General features: G+C 38.5%; 1 protein-coding gene across 12 annotated transcripts in view; it reads right to left on the bottom strand.

Moving 5' to 3' along the window:
* Positions 1-16,184, bottom strand: part of TBL1X (transducin beta like 1 X-linked) — a 311,634-nt gene that overhangs the window by 29,939 nt on the left and 265,511 nt on the right. For 11 of the 12 annotated variants that reach the window (XM_043500524.1, XM_043500574.1, XM_043500312.1 and 8 more), the window contains one exon: positions 2,742-2,887. In XM_043500524.1, coding sequence (XP_043356459.1) covers positions 2,742-2,887 — 146 coding nt within the window. Of the gene's footprint in view, positions 1-2,741; positions 2,888-7,295; positions 7,389-16,184 lie in introns of all 12 variants that reach the window. The other variant, XM_043500682.1, reaches the window with a different exon arrangement.

Raw genomic sequence — 16,184 nt, 5'->3', positions numbered from 1 at the left:
GGGCGCTAAGGCAGGCTACCTGCCTGTCCTGGCACCATGCTGCACATGCTCTGGAAGCAGCCAGTAGGTCCAGGTCCTAGGTGAGGACCTCCATGCACCGCTCTCGGCCGCAGGCACCACCCACCCCAGCTCCCATTGGCCAGGAACTGGCGAATGGGAGTGTGGAGCCGGTGCTCAGGGCAGGGGCAGCACATGGAGCCCCTTGACTCCCTTGCCTAGGAGCCAAACCTGAGGCTGCTTCCAGGGCACAGCATGGTGCCAGCCAGGACAGGTAGGGACTAGGCTGCCTTAGCACCGCAGCACCGCTGACTGGACTTTTAATAGCCTGGTCAGCAGTGCTGACCGGAGCCACCAGGGTACCTTTCCGACTGGGTGTTCTGGTTGAAAACTGGACCCCTAGTCACCCTAGTGCTAAGAGCACCACAGTCTTAACTACGCCTCTATTTCTGCACGCAGAATATTGTGGGCACAATAATGGTCATTACTGTAGATGTCTAAGAAATTACTAAATACTTGCTGATGTAGTTGGACACTTAAACATATATGTCTAGCATAATTGCAGGCATAAAAAATAAAGTTGGAATATAAAACTCAGGCCCATTACTGTACACAGAATTTTAGAATCAGATCGTTGTCCCTAATTTTGTGCCAGAATGGAGACAAGGGACTTACAAGCTGTAACAGGCAAGAAGCTGAGGATTCCCCATAGTGCAGGGGTGTCCTTGGCGGGAACAAAACAGTAGAGGAGACATGCTGGCTTGGGTAGGAGACATTTCATCCCACCACACATTAGAGAAGGTGCATATTGGTTGCTTTCTTATTACTTTTTGCTTGTGTTGCCTTTTTAGATTGTAAGCTCCCGCTCTTTAAAACAACCACCAGCAAAAATAGGTGATCATTGCTGGCATGAAAGAAAATGCTGGGGCATTTTAGGTCTAGCTCTAACCTTCTTTGAATGGCATAATTGGCAAGGAAATGCTCCCAATTCCCTCTAAGTTTTGTCTTCTATTGATCATTTTAGAACTCAGTGTCTTTGTGTGAGCATTTAAGTATGAAGTGCAAAACCAATTCATTAAAATAAAGGTGGAAAAATTATATTTGCAATTATAAAGCATAATTATATTAAGGGACATGAAATTGGAGATAAACTTATTAAATAAATTAAATAGCACAATTGGACAAGAGAATTCATAATGAGTGTTTTCAGTTTGAATAAGTTAAAACACTGTGAAGCATACAAAAATGCGATTATCGGTGTTTTAAAAAAAGTATAAAAGCACCATGAATCTTGTGACAGTGTACATATTTTTAGGGCATTTTCCCAATTTGGGCTGTGATCCGGAATAAGATCCACTTGGAATGACTCTTGCATCAGCACAGAGGCCAAACTGTCAGTGGAGATGTCCATAGGTGCAAGGGTCCACCCACCTGGATCCAATTGCAACATGTTTTGCAACATCTAATTGCAAAATGTTAAGTGACAGAAAATCAGAACAAATCCCTACAGGTGTTTTATTATTACAAATACATCAATGTGTAATTTGGCATTAATCTCAAATATCATTGCTTTTATATTAAAAAAATATATACAACTGCTAAATATTGCTGGTTCTATTGAGAGAGTAAAATAAACATAACATTTTACCTCAGAAAATGAGTGATATACAACCATGCCCTATCTTACAGAATACAAGCTCTTCCTCACCCTCTTTCCCCCATCTTTTTGTCCTCACCCTTGTGGCTCAGGCATAAATATTTTACAGTCAAAACAGATGATAGCTTTCATATGAATTAATATATATTAAAGATTCCCACCACCCACGTAGTACCTGATAGAGGTAAAAATGTTCCCCTCCCGGTTTAAAAAAAATATTTATTAGCTTGGGTATTATAATGGATTTTTCCATGCCTACTCAAGGTGTATGGGGTGGGAGAGTGGATGTGCACATGGGAAATTATTATTTATCTAGAATCAAGATCTTACTTAATTAAAAGTATACATGGTGAGTATTGTGTAATATAGTAAGACCTGGCTTGTCTCATTTCCTTTTGCTGTGGCACCATGTTCTTAAGTTAGGCAGGGCAGAACTACTGGACTTTCCTGTGTAGTCCCTTTGTTTTACTGAACAGTCCACCTTGTTGGGAGCTTGCAGCTTGATGGATTCAACAGTAGAGTCAGGATTAGAACTCAGGAATGTCTTGATTCTTGTCCCTTGCTCAGTCACACCATTTGGCCACATGTGTCTTTTCTAGGACTTGATCCAAAAGCCCATTGAAATCAATGGGAATCTTTCCATTGACTTCCATGAGTTTTGGATCAGGCCCCTAGCACTTGCTGGTAGTCTTCTCTGCAAACAGAGTATACAATCGAAGTTTTAAGATACAATGCAGACTTTCCCTATTGAATGCTTGTGGTTTTGAAAACAGAAACACTTTTTTTTTTAAAGGACATAAAAGGCTCCCTTGTGTATTTAACTTCTTTACTTAGGCACCAGTAACATCAAAAAAATCCATCCGCCAAGATATAATTGCAAATGGGAAGTATCTTAGAGCCGTTTTCAGGTGCTTCTGTGGGGGGAAATGTATTAAAATGAAGCTAATCTCCAGACACCTCAGAAGCTGTCTCATGTTCATCTGATCTGTTGAGTTCAACCGAAAATGTGTGATTTCATATGCCAACTTCTAGCACGTTTGTAAATTGCAAAAGTGCACTTCCCGTTTGTGGCCAAGAGTGTACTTACTTCATTGATGCTGATCTCAGCCTCCACATACTGCAGGCCTTTCTGAAGAATAGAGATGAGGGCAGCAGGTGGCACTAGTGTTCCATTGATGTTAGACTGACTAATGTGGCTTTCGATACCAAATGTGAAGGCCGAATGGGAGAAACCTGAAAGCAGGAAAGGAAGCCATGATATGAAATCTGAACTCATCAACATGATAGGCACCCTTTACAATCTAAAAATATACTGTTTAAAACTGTGAAAGGCACTGACACAAACGGAAAAATACAGTTTGATTGCATTGGGTCAGATAGCTTAACAGAGCCATCTTACTGTTTCTTCTTTCCCTCCTCTCCAACGACATTTAATTTGTAAACAAAATTTATACAGAAATGAAAAGCCTACATGATCAGTGTTCAAGCAAAAAATATACCCTTTACAACAACTCATGCTGGTGGCAAGTGAAGCTACTAAAAACTTGACTCAAATCTTCTGTTTCCTTTCTAATTTAGTATCAAGCTTTTCAGAAGCCAAATACTTAAATCTTTATCAATGCACAGGTTGCATTTGGCCAAGGCATACCTGCAGCTCACACAGGGGAGCCATTCTCTTACAGAAGATAAGAAATACTCAATTCTCTGCCCACAGCTCTGATTACCAGCTATAATCTGACACGCAGAGCTTAGTCATTATAATATGAACAACAACAAAAAGACGGAGGCCACTCTCATGGATCTATTTTCTGGAAGTGAACAGTAATAGCAAAAGTAATGAATTGGAATGTATCACATCACAGATGACAAGCCAGTTCACTGGCACCACTCCTCTGTTAACCATAAGCCTTTCTTGTCCCCATTTAATTTTTGTCTTCCTAGGAAACAGTTAATAATAAAGCACTCTGCATCTCAAATTAAAGGATTTATTGGATAAACGTTGAAAGGAGGAACTGCAGTTTAATCACAAGCGGAAACTAGTCAGAAGTGTTGCTCTGTGCAAGAACAAGCATTGCAACCTGGAAAAGTACCTGGACTGTGCATGTGAGTGGATGTGCAGGAGGGGGAAGGGAGAACAGGATGTAGATATAACTGTAGGAACCCATTTATCACCGCATTGTCTCCAGAGCATTAATCTCACATTAAAAGCCTTGAGGAAACCACCATTGCCATGTCTCAAACAGGAAAACCCTCACACTCTCCACTGACTAGACGAGTGGGAGAAGAAACAGCAACTCTCAAATGAAAATACTTCCGTTATATATATCTACATCTCTTCCCCCTGTCAACAGCGGTTTAATTTACAGTTTTGTCCGTTAAGGGATTTCCCCCCATACCAATGCTCTGTCCAACTATGTGTGGGGAGTGGGAGGGATTATGGAGTTATTCCAGAATTTCAGGAGGATTGAGCGCTCTCTCTCTGTCTCGTTAAAAGATTATTTTGGCAACCAATCCAACCAACTATGATCCCACTTAGTTGGATCAGTAGCAAAAAGAAACTCAAAAGTACAATCTCCTCAGCCCCTTCAGACACCCACCCATGAAATTGAAATATTTGCTTTTTAAAGTTCCTCGCCTTTCCCCTCCCCACCCCCATTCTGTTATTTGTCTTTCCTTCCCCCACATCTCGACTTCTGCCATTGTCTCCACATGTTGCCCCATGTTCCCTGTCCCTTTTGGGTGTCAACGTGTATGCTGAAGAGGTTCAGCTCTAGCTACAAGCCTAGTTCTGAGAAAGAATAATGGGTGAAGTAAATCACAGAACTGAGTAAGTGTGTTATCTTATTTATATCGCCCTGGTCCTTTGCTACTGTGTCCTGCCCTTCTTTTGTTTATTTGCTGCCTGGCTGCCCATCAGATTAGATTGTAAACTCTGCAGGGCAGGGACTTTTTCTTATTTGTTCCTTCAAATGTGTAAAGCACATTTCTGGCTGGTGCAAAAATAAGTAAATAAATAATAATAAAGTGAGCACAGTAGCCTGTGCTGGTGTGTGTCAGTTTCATAACAGAGTTGCGTAACACTGAAATCTCCATATCTATGGTGTGTGACTATCCAATATTACCCAAACAGGTCCTACTTTATTTTAAATTTGTGCACATTATAACATTATTTTTTAAAGTAGGCTCTTTTCAGAATGGTGTCATTGATTTCATGGCCAATCTACTCATGCACTCATAAATGGAGAGTAATTGGGTGATTAAACTGTGGGTCAAAAAGCATTAAAGTTCACATAGAAGTTACTTTGTGATCCTGACAGGTAAGGATTTTGTAAGTGGTCTCTGGCTAAATCAAAGGACAGGTGGCATTAAAACTCCAAACCACCAAACTACTGCAGCAACAGATGTAAAGCTACTAGTGTAGATGTACACTAGGTTTCATTTTAACTACACTTTTGCACCTGTTACTGCAGCCTCTTCTCCATTGGCTGTTGGCAGGCTGAGGGTTATATCTTGGGCCAGCAGACTGTAGGCTATAATTTGGGCCTGCAGCTAATCACCTTGCTCAATACTGAGGGACATGACACATCATTGAAGGCTGCTAACTCATCATCACCTGCTCGAACATGAAAATGCACTTATTCAGCATGCAGAAGTCACATTAATACAGACAGCTGCAAGTTTTTCATTTTACATCCTGAAAACATTAGGCAGGGGAAGGGACTTGAAACATGGATTTAAAAACAGATGTTTGGCTTCTAGCTTATATGAATGTATAGCATCTCTGCAGATGTTTAAATAACATACCATTACAAAAGCAACTGCCAGACAACAAAACAAAAGTCATAGCTAGGGCATCATTGCAAAGCAATATTCAATCTTTTGAGCATCAGCCATATTAAAGAATCAAGACAGCTTTCCTAACCCTTTAACAAAGAAGACTGTAGTCTGAAAATCAAAGAGTTTATCAAACAAAGGTTGGCTGAATGAACAATGTCTGATGTCATTATCCCTTTTAGAATGGTCTTGAAATTAAACTGTATGTTTTAAAAAAGAAAAAAAAATCTCTCCTAGTTTCCTGTACTTCTCCAGCAACATTTTATAAAATCAACAGAGAAATGGACATTTTATACAGTGTGCGCTTTTGAAGTATAACTCACACAACAGGAAAACTGAATGAAGCTGCACACACGTCAGGGTTCCAATGACATCGTAAATCTCTTGAGTTTTGCTTTTATGGTTACCAGATGTCATCAGAGCTCTTTGATGTCTATGTGCAGTATTACATAGTAGTGTTGTATCTCTCTATATTTCAGCCATATACAAAGATGATCTCCATTAAACAAAGGAAAGTTTCAAGGCTAGCTATTTAAATGGTCATGTTACGTGGAGTTAACTTGGCCCCTCTTCTAAGATTCAGAAACCCATATTAAGGAGCTAAAAGCCAAGAAACTGGAACACCACCCCCTCTGATGACTGTATGCAGACTGCCTGAGGCAATTGAGGAGGGGGAGAGCAGAGACAGAACGTGCTCTGCAAATGGTAGATATGATTTGATGGGGACAATGTGAATTTGTAATTGACTGAAACCTGGCACTGTAACAGTACTGAATAAAGCGGGAGAGAAAAGTTGTTGAATCTGTGGGCTTGGCTACATAGTGACATCAGGAAAATCAATTCAAATTAACTAAAGGTGTGAATTTAAAGTGGATTAGTTAAACTGCATTAAACCCCTGCGGACGTACTCATAAGTAGCCTTAATTTGGTTTAGTTTAATTGATATAAAACTAAACCAAATTAAGGCCACTTAAATTCTGAATGAGGCCATGTCTACATTACAAAATTAAGTCGACCTAACTTGAATCGGCATACAGCTGCTACAGTAACTATATCGCTTGTGCACATCTACACTTTGCTTCTTGTGTCAGTGGTGCGTGTCCTCACCGCTCATGGAGGTGTAGTTAGGAAGTTGCTGCAGCAGGGCATTTATATTGGCAGGAGCAAAATTTAAGTGTAGACACTTCTATAGTTAGGTCTACATAAAGCTGCCTTGCACCATCCTAACTCTGTAGTGTAGACCAGACCTGAAAGTGTCCACACAGGGTTTAATGCACTTTAACTAAACCGCTTAAAATTCACACTTTTCATTAATTTGATTAGTTTTCCTAAGTGTCCCTGTGTAGACAAGTGCTGTGTCTCCATGTGTATTATTTCCCATAAACTGGATTTAATTTTCATCATTGCAGTAATTCCACATTGTTCCATAAATTATTATTAATTTGTTATCTTGTAGCACCAAGGAAATGGGACCATGTTGTATTAATTCCTGCACAGACATATAGCAAGACATTGTGGACCCTCTGAGGTTGTGACCATCATTAAAGAGGTAAGAACAATCAAGTGGAAGGAGAGGGGAACATAATGCCACACACGAGTTTCTTTCCTCCTCTCCTTCTCCCAATTGAACAGGCATGTCATTTATGAGTGACACATTCCAATTCATTATTTTGCTATTACTATTTGCTTCCAGAAACCAGACCCAAGGAAGTGTTGTCCAACTCTTTTCATTTTTTTTGCCATATTGTGAAAAGAGGAGAAAAGGTAAACAATCAAAATATGCGTAATTTATACATACATTATATACCTTTTAAAAAATACAGCAGCTCTACATGGCAGCTCCTTAATATAGCCATTATTAGTTAGCTGATGTCTTGTAGGAATCGTGGAAGAACTGGGCCTTGAAAAAGGATTTGATGGAGGACAAGATAATGGGCTTAGAATGAATGCAATGGAAACAGAATAAAAAAAAACCCTAAAAATGTTAATATAAGGGCTACTTTGAAACAATGCATATTCCCTAATTCACACCAAAAACATACATGTCTGACAATTTCACAAAATTCTTGTTTTAGGCATTTTGCTTCATCCTCAGAAAGTGAGACAAACACGAATTTTCCTCTAAATTGGTTATACATTTTCTCATTGAATATGGTATTTCTTAAAACAGTTTTTGTATGTGATATTAAAGGGATCGGGTATGTCAATTAGCTGTTGCCTTTTTAATGAACACAGTTCTGTTCTTTATCGGTAAACTGTCCATGTTGCAAGCTTTTTGGGGCAAAGATCTTGTCATCTTAAATGTCCTGTAATGCACCTCGCACACTTTCGGAACAGCAGCAATGCATTTCCAAAACACAGACAGAATTGTGGGAGAAAGTTATGCTGCCATGGCAATCTAAGTGAGAATTCCCTCTCTTCTGTGGATTTAGGTCTCAGCTGAAATGTGAGGTAAGGATTTTTACTTATAAACATACAAATTAGGTGCTGTTGAGTAGTATCTGTCTAGCTGGTCCAGCAATCATAAATTCAAGTAGCTGACATACATTAAGAGCACCTTTCTCTTTCTGACCCCTTTAACTCTGTAAATAGCTGTCTAGTGTGCAATAGTATCTTATGCTACAACAGCTATTGTACATTCTGCTGCACTTGAATGGGTGTACAGGATGGCACAACTGCTCTTTGGAAGCAGTAGCTTCTGAAGCATCACAGGCCAAGCCTGCCATTGTGGGCTGAATTATTTGCTTAGTTTAGTTTTTATTTGTGTTTGTGAACTCCTTCAGAGCAGACTACATTTATTTACCACAATTTTCAAATAGCTTATAAAAATGAGTTTTAGCCTCTAGGTTTTTTTGCAAACTGTTCATTGTAATTATTCACAACGGGTGACTTGTCACCTCAGCCCTGTTACTGCTCCCTGACTGAATGACATGGAGAACAAGGAATTATGATCACCAAACTGTGCATCGTATCTACTGTATATTCTTGTGATAGACCAAATCCCAGGTGTTTGTATGAAGAGCAGACATTCTCCAAACATTTGGGAATAAAACCCATTCTCACAAATGTTTATATAACTTGTACTAACAAGGTGGTTCCTCATATGGAGATTTGTGTGGCTGTTCCTGCTTTTGCACTTGTGATCCTAGTCCTGTAGCTGAAACAGTAAAGGCTGATTGATGCTTCTAGATCCAGAGGTCCTGGGTTCATCCTATACAGACCACCTAACCAGTGGATTTGTTACATTTGTTAATAATGGGGAGAGGAAAGGGGAAGAATGAACCCTGTCAAACTGAGCAGCCACTTGGAATATAAATGAATATTTGCCACACTCTTTTAGCAGGGTTTAACCAGCTCTAATCATAGTTAAGATGGCCAACATTTTAAAAAAATATTTATTGAGACCATGCTTTTTCACTGAACCCCCTATCCCATTTCTTCCCTTTTTCTTCCTCCAAAAAGCATATTTGTTCCCTTAAAAGCTATTTAACAGGTAGGGGATAAGAAAAGAGCAGGGTTACAAAATGTTTTTTAAAATAACTCTGGTTTTAAAATGGCTCTGGTTTGCATGATCCTGGCAATTTGGGGATTTTGAGTGCATGAATATTTTTTTTTAAGCAGCATAAGCACTGGCACCAAGACTGTGAATTTAACTGTTGTAAAAAATTGTGCAAGAGTGGAATGTGTATTAGGAAGTTGGCTAGTACCGCAGGCTGCAGAAAAAAAATATCTGGGTATGAGGGGGTAAAAGAGCTGTCTTTATTTCCATAAATAGGCCTATGTGCAAATCTCACGAAGGATTTAGACGTATCAAGTAGAGGCATTCTGTAGAATTATAAGTGAATCGAAAGAAAGTGGCATTCAGAAGGACAAGACATCCCACACAGTCCCATCTGCAGCTTAACCGTGTCCCCAAACCCTGAGTAACTCCAAAGCTGCCAGCACAACCGCTTGCGGAGCCTGCCAAGGGTCCGGATGTAACTTCTGGAAAAATATCTTCCACATTTTGACATCTGTGTCTTGGGAGTTACATCTCAGAGGAAGGAAGGGAAGGAAGAATGGTGTGATGTGATGCTTGGAAAGAAATAAGAGTCTTGCTACCACAAATGGGATGAGGAGAAGGAGGCACTGAAAGAATAACTAATTAGAAGCATGCACAATGAGGATGAAAATAAGTATTTTGAAGGGTTACTGGGGCAGGGAGGTGAAAAGCAGGTATATCAACTACTTATTTGCAAACTACAAGCCAGAACCCTAATTAGAGCTGGGCAAATAACTGATTTTTCGGTTTGCTGGCAGTTCTGATTATTTTTTTTAAGCCAGTTTAGTTTGAACTGGAAATTCCTAAAAATGCCAGTGAATTGAAAAAGTCCATTTAGGGGTTAAACAAAACCTGTCCTTCGACCCAAAATGTTTTGCTTCCAGGCATTTTTAAAGCACTAGATTCACAAAACAGCTGGAGGAAGCATGCCCAGTAAGTGGTTAGGACACTCACTTGGGATGCGAGAGGCCAGGGTTTGAATTCGTGCTCTGGAGACGGGACTTGAGGCCAGGTCTCCCCTCTCCCAAGGCAGTGCACTCCCAGGCTATTCTGGGGTGAATCTCTCTTCATCTCTCCTGGTGAAGCTGTTCCACTGGAGCAGGTCTTTGAAGTCGGGTTTTCCCCAGAAGAGTGACCGAACTGCCAGACGGTAGTCATTTGCTCTTTTTCCCTGACCCAGTCATATGTTGTATTATCAATGACATTTACGAGCAGAACTATGGTGTTGATTCTGATTAAATCTCTACTTATCACAGGGCAATTCTGAATATACTTTCATTCAGAGCCGAGTGTGAGTAAATTGGTGGCATCACAAGTGGAACCCTGGTATCTCTAAGAGACTACTTACATACGGTTAATATCATTCTGCTGCCTCGAGCCACTGCATGCGTTCTGTTTTAATGCAGACAGTTAAAAGGTAGGCACAAATCCTAAACCACATCTTGTTTATTATTCACAGCAGACTCCGATTTTTCTCCAAGTTGAGCTTTTTTTCATTCTGGGTAATATGTCCTAGAGTGCCTCCCTCTTTTTTGGCAGCACCTGCTTATTTCTGAAGACTTACCTTAGTGATTACATAAAGGACTTAACAAGGACACACATTAGCAATGTAAAATAAGAACTGCAGTCAAAATATATTTTTAGAAAATCAGCTGAACAATAGGGCCTGCACATTTGTGTTAAGATTAGGGTTACTGAACCATTAAAATGATTTCCAGAACCCTGGGAAATGGGTCCTGTATTACAAGTTCTTTCATAGTCCCTGGGAAATATAAAGAAGTATCCTACGCTGGTAGTTTATGTCAGCTGCCAAAATTACAGAGTGCATGGTTGCCTACTAAGTTTTGTAGAAGCAATTATTCACAAATATTAAAAGTTACACCCTTTTCCTTGGATATCTGACCTGCTCAGCATCTGCCAAGAATTCAGAATGAAACTTTGCAACCCTAAATTATTTTATGATGTGCCAAAGAATGCTTTGGGCAGGGATTGTCTTTGTGAAGCAGGAAAATATGTTGGAAAAGATTAATAAAACTTGGAAATGATCTTTTGATGAGCAGTATTTGGCTTTTATCGTTTAAATCTATTTGAGAAATATGATATGGGGAGAAGGCAGGACAAGGAAAATGGAAAGAGGTTTTTTTGTTTTAGAAAATAAAGCTTGAAATAATTCTCTCTTTTAATCATGCCACATAAATTAGCCTGACAATCTGTAATTAAATGTCAACACTGATCTGGCATTTTAATGTAACTATTTATGCAAATCGGCAAGCTTTGCAATCTTCTCCGACGGCCACTACAAAAAAGTCATCCTCTCTTATTACATTAATAATATCAACATCTTCCAGACCTGTCCTCTGAACCAAAGGTTAAAGGAGAGGATGTGTATCATTTCAAGACTCATTCTTAGGCAAGGGAGATCATATTTAGCAGGTTTTGCTCTAAGCTGTGTTCTTCCGTCAGTTACAATAACCACCTGCAAGCAGCAGTGAAAAGGACATTGCTGTTGACACTCAGTAATGAACAAGCAAGGCTTTCAACACTGAGATGGTTTCTACAGATGGTCACCATGGACTTTTCAGTTCCCAAGATAGTAAGGCCAGATCTACACTACAAACTTTTGCTGACATAGCAGAAGTGGGGTGAGTTGTGATTTGTGACCAACACAGTTGTGCCAGCAAAAGCTGCTACTATAGATATAGTTATACTAGAAAAACTGTGCTTTTGCCAGTATTTTGCTGGGGGAAGGGGGGTGGGCAAGCTAGCTGGAATAAGATATACTGGCAAATGTGCATTATTGCAAGTGTGAGCTGCATCCAGACTAGGAGAACCTTGCTATGCTGGCAAAACCTTCCAAGTGTAGGCCCAATCTAAAACTTTTTCCCAAAATTGATACTCTAATTTCCCCCATGCCTATGATATTCAGTAAATTCTTATTTATTCAGCAAGTCCTTCTAGAATGTGTCATGTCAATAATTTTTTCAATACAACACAATAGATACATCTTCATTATAGACTAATAATTTACAAAGTCTAATTTAAAAACGTCTATAAACTTGTTTGGAATTATGGGTAAAAAAGCACATCTGAAAAAGGGTACAATTGTTTGCGTTCTTCTGTCTTCAAAATGACCATACATGCTCAGATATGACACTGTATGCCGAGACACAGGCCAAAGAGAATTTAAAACAGCCAAGTTTGTAAATCTGTGAAATGATTTAGAAGGAAATACTGACTAAAAGTAGGGCTTTGAGAATGGCAGAAGAACAGGATACTCAGTGTATTTCTTTTCCTTTTCAAGAACTTGCTAAATTCTGAATTGCTTTCCTTACACTACATTTTAATATGCCTTCCTGATGCAAAATGGATAAGACTGAAGGAAGACATACAGCAGGACAAGTTTTCAAAATTTGCAAAACATGTATTTACACATATGGGCATTTGTGCATATGAAATAAATATCTGGAACATAAGTAACAGTTTATGTACATAATGTTGATTATTTTTCACCCCAATACATACAAAATGCCAGGGTATACAGTTGATTAGTTTCCTCTGAAAACTTAACCAGAACAAGGAATGACCAAACTGCTCTGCTTCTGTATCTATAGACAAAAAAAAAATTGTCCTTTGTTTTGTTAAATGAGGGGTTTGGATTTCATAACAGGACTATTGATATACTGCCTCTCTATGTTGTCAGCCTATGAGAAAAGCGCACACTGAGATCATGATTCTCACATTATTTCATGTGACATAAAGGTGCTGTCAACATAAAAGCCAAATTGCTTTTATCTACAAGAGTTTGGCAAAATGCATTAGAGAAAAATTGCACATTTAAACCAAACCCTTTCACATCTGACTTTAATCTGGATCCAGACCTGACTTTGATCATAAGTGAAATGAACTTGACTTCTAATTGTACTTCTGGATCTTTTAAACCTATTTCATCTTTTCAGAGTGAACAAAGATGGTGGCAAGCAGAGTGAGGAATTATGGATGATAATAAAGTTCTAAACTGAGAAATAATGTTTATTCCCCATTAGTTATATAAATAAACTATAAATTAGAACGAAAATACATCTGTAAGGGCCATGTGATGTGCCATCAAAATTTATCAGGCAGTGTAATGATGAAGTACTCCTTTAATTTAAAAGGGACATCAACTGAAAAAAATCACATTTCTGTCTGAAAAAATTTGCACTGCTACTAGTACAAGTAATACCTAAAATTACTATATCGGGGGGGGGGGGGGGAGACTGAAAGTCTTTCATTTTTAACTTTGTACTTTTGACAATACTTTGAATATAGCCAGTTCATGGTCCCCAATGAACTGTATAGTCAGTTTCCATTTGTTTTAAAAAAGATAATAGAAGCAAAGGAGGGGATGGGGAGAAGGTTTGTCAACGTTTTCAAAGGAGTTAAAAAAAGACTATATAAAGCATAATCTAACAGAAAATATTTCTTTTTAATAAGCCAATTTATAAAAATCCAATTGACAGTTTCTCTTTAAATAATCAGGTCAGTTATTGGGAGACATATCTATTTGAACTAATGCTGATTTTTTTCAGTTTCTCAAGCATTGTTTTCCAATATAGCAGATGCAACATCTGTACTAAGAACATTAAGGGCTCTGTGTATCTGAAATAACCCCTGGAAGGTCACAAATCTTGGCTCTAAATCGAGCCACCTATTCATCAGAAATTTGGCTCATTGCAGAAGCAATTCTCTTTTCACTGAGTAGGTTGGGCCAATGGAAAATGAGACATCATGTAAATAAGCCTGTTCACTCACAGACCAGTTCTCTGCTAAATCATGACAACTAAAAATTGACTTCACATTGCCACGAAGGCTAGTTTTAACACTTGAAAAGTTGGATTCACCATCTTATTCTTGTTGTCCAGGTACTCAGAATAAGTAACTAACTCCTGGCCCACTCTCCACCCGTATCCAGTTCTGCACCCTTATCTCACACTTTGATCAGATAAAATAAAAGCTACTCAACATTTCTGCAGTGCCTTCTAGAGGACTTCAGCGTGCTTTACCAATATTAATGAACAAAACCTCAACACCCCGTGTGAGGTGGGATAAGTATTATTACCCTCAGTTTACAGGTGTGGAAACTGAGGCACGGAACAGTTTAGTTCTGGTCTAAACACAGTTTTTGTACAGACATAGCTGTCAGTTAGAGGTGCATTGTTTTACCAAAATAATAAACACAGCATAACCCCCAGTGTGGGGACAGTTATACTGATTTATTTATTTATTAATTATTATTATGATCTATTTGCATTACTGCAGTGCCAAGGAGACTTAGTCATGGAATAGAAATAGGCTACGCATTATAAAAACACAGAACAGAAAGATGGAATAAGCTACATCAGCATATAAGCACATTTATATTTGTATAACTGAGCACATGCTAGGGAGGTGGTACTGCTGTAACTATTGTGGCATAGTTAAAATGGTAGGACTTTTGTGTGTAGACAAGGCCTAATTGAAAACAAATATGTAATTAAGTTCTTTTCTGCTGAGCTCCCTTGTTCTTTTCACTGTAATTTGGAGGCTTCAAAAGACATGAATAGTACATGTTGAAATATAGCAGCTGATGTGAGCTTTGTATATGCACCACGTAAATTCAGCAGCACTTGAGGGACATTGTTTAAAAGCATATTTATAGAGAGGCTCTTTAAAAGGTCTTTGAAACTAATGAATAGAATTGGGGAGGGGAAATCATCATCATCCGACTTCATACGTATGAGAATAGTTCACTATTTTTGTTGTCAAAGTGGTCCAGTACCTTGACTGACTTACGCTTCTTATATAATACATTATTCTTCAAGGAGTGTATTTTAATAATTTTGTCAAAACCCCTACACTATATATTTCCTGTTCAACTAGCAGCACAGTCTTCCTGACTTGCAAAGGATGAGGCAGGTAACTATGAAGCAAATGTAGATGTCCTACATACACCAATATTTTTATCATTATTCTATGTTATGCTTCATCTGAAGTATTTTGAGTAAGTATGCACTTTTCATAAAAATGACAAACTCTGTGGTATACACAGTAGTTCACAGCACTCTAAATGCTATAAATATGTACCTAAGCATATAGAAAAAAGTATGTTTTTTTATTTGAGAAATTGTATGTGATCATGTAATTTAAGATTGTGTCATATGACATATATTCAAAAGGGACAGAGTATAAATCTACCTTTAAGTATTTCCTAACTTTCAATATCTTAGCTGTTCAACTGTAATATTTAATTTTTGTATAAAATGTCAAAGTTTAAAAAAAATTAAAAGATTTTTTTTTTTAAAAAGGTACTTCCCTCTCCAAGACTTTGAAGTTCTGCTGGCTTTCAAGAAATTGTAAGGAGCACATGGAAATACTATAATCTTGAACTATTTAAATTGACAACATTAGAACTCCCTGTTCCATTAACTTTATGAGATCTGTAAAGAAAATATTCCCATGCACCTTAGGAACTCCAAAGAGGGAAGTGTGCCCCTCTAGTTCACCTTAGAAGGTTTGCAGGAAGGAGCCCATCTCCCACATATACTAGTTTAAACTAATAACCGGGCCTTGTGGTTTCTATGATTCTGCAAAAAACCCTTTTATTGCATAACTTTTGCTTCAGTCTAAGCTTTAAATAACAGAGAATTTCCTAGCCCTTATAATTGCAAAAAAATCTCTCTAACATGAACCAATCACACAACACATTGCTGTTTTCTTGAGTTTCCAAACAGAAAATTTAAAACAGCTATCAGACACAAGCTGTCCCATCCACCTTCATTGAGGAGGAGTGAATAACTATTCTGAAGTTGAATGGTAAATATTCAAACATCAGCACCTAACAATTTCACTGCTGATCATTTTAGCAAAATCATCCAGTGAATGTTTCAATCCCACCATCAAGCTGGATGCAGTGGCAGATACTAATTGTACTCCAAAGAGTCTGGTCTCAACCTTTGGGCAGACAAAGCATGGAAAACTTCAAGTTGAAAGGGAAAAGTTTCAGAAAGCTATGAGTGTAAAAATGGAAACTGCTATGCAATCTTAACTATGACAGGCACTGCCAGGCAGCTGCTATGATTTTTGTTTGTTTTTTAAGCAGTATAAGCCAGAGATAGATAGGGAGGTAATTTTAGGGCA

Source organism: Dermochelys coriacea, chromosome 1 (assembly GCF_009764565.3).
Source record: "Dermochelys coriacea isolate rDerCor1 chromosome 1, rDerCor1.pri.v4, whole genome shotgun sequence".
Taxonomy (NCBI): Eukaryota; Metazoa; Chordata; order Testudines; family Dermochelyidae; genus Dermochelys; species Dermochelys coriacea.
The sequence above is the reverse complement of the archived record's forward strand: the minus strand, read 5'-3'. Positions and strand labels throughout refer to the sequence as shown.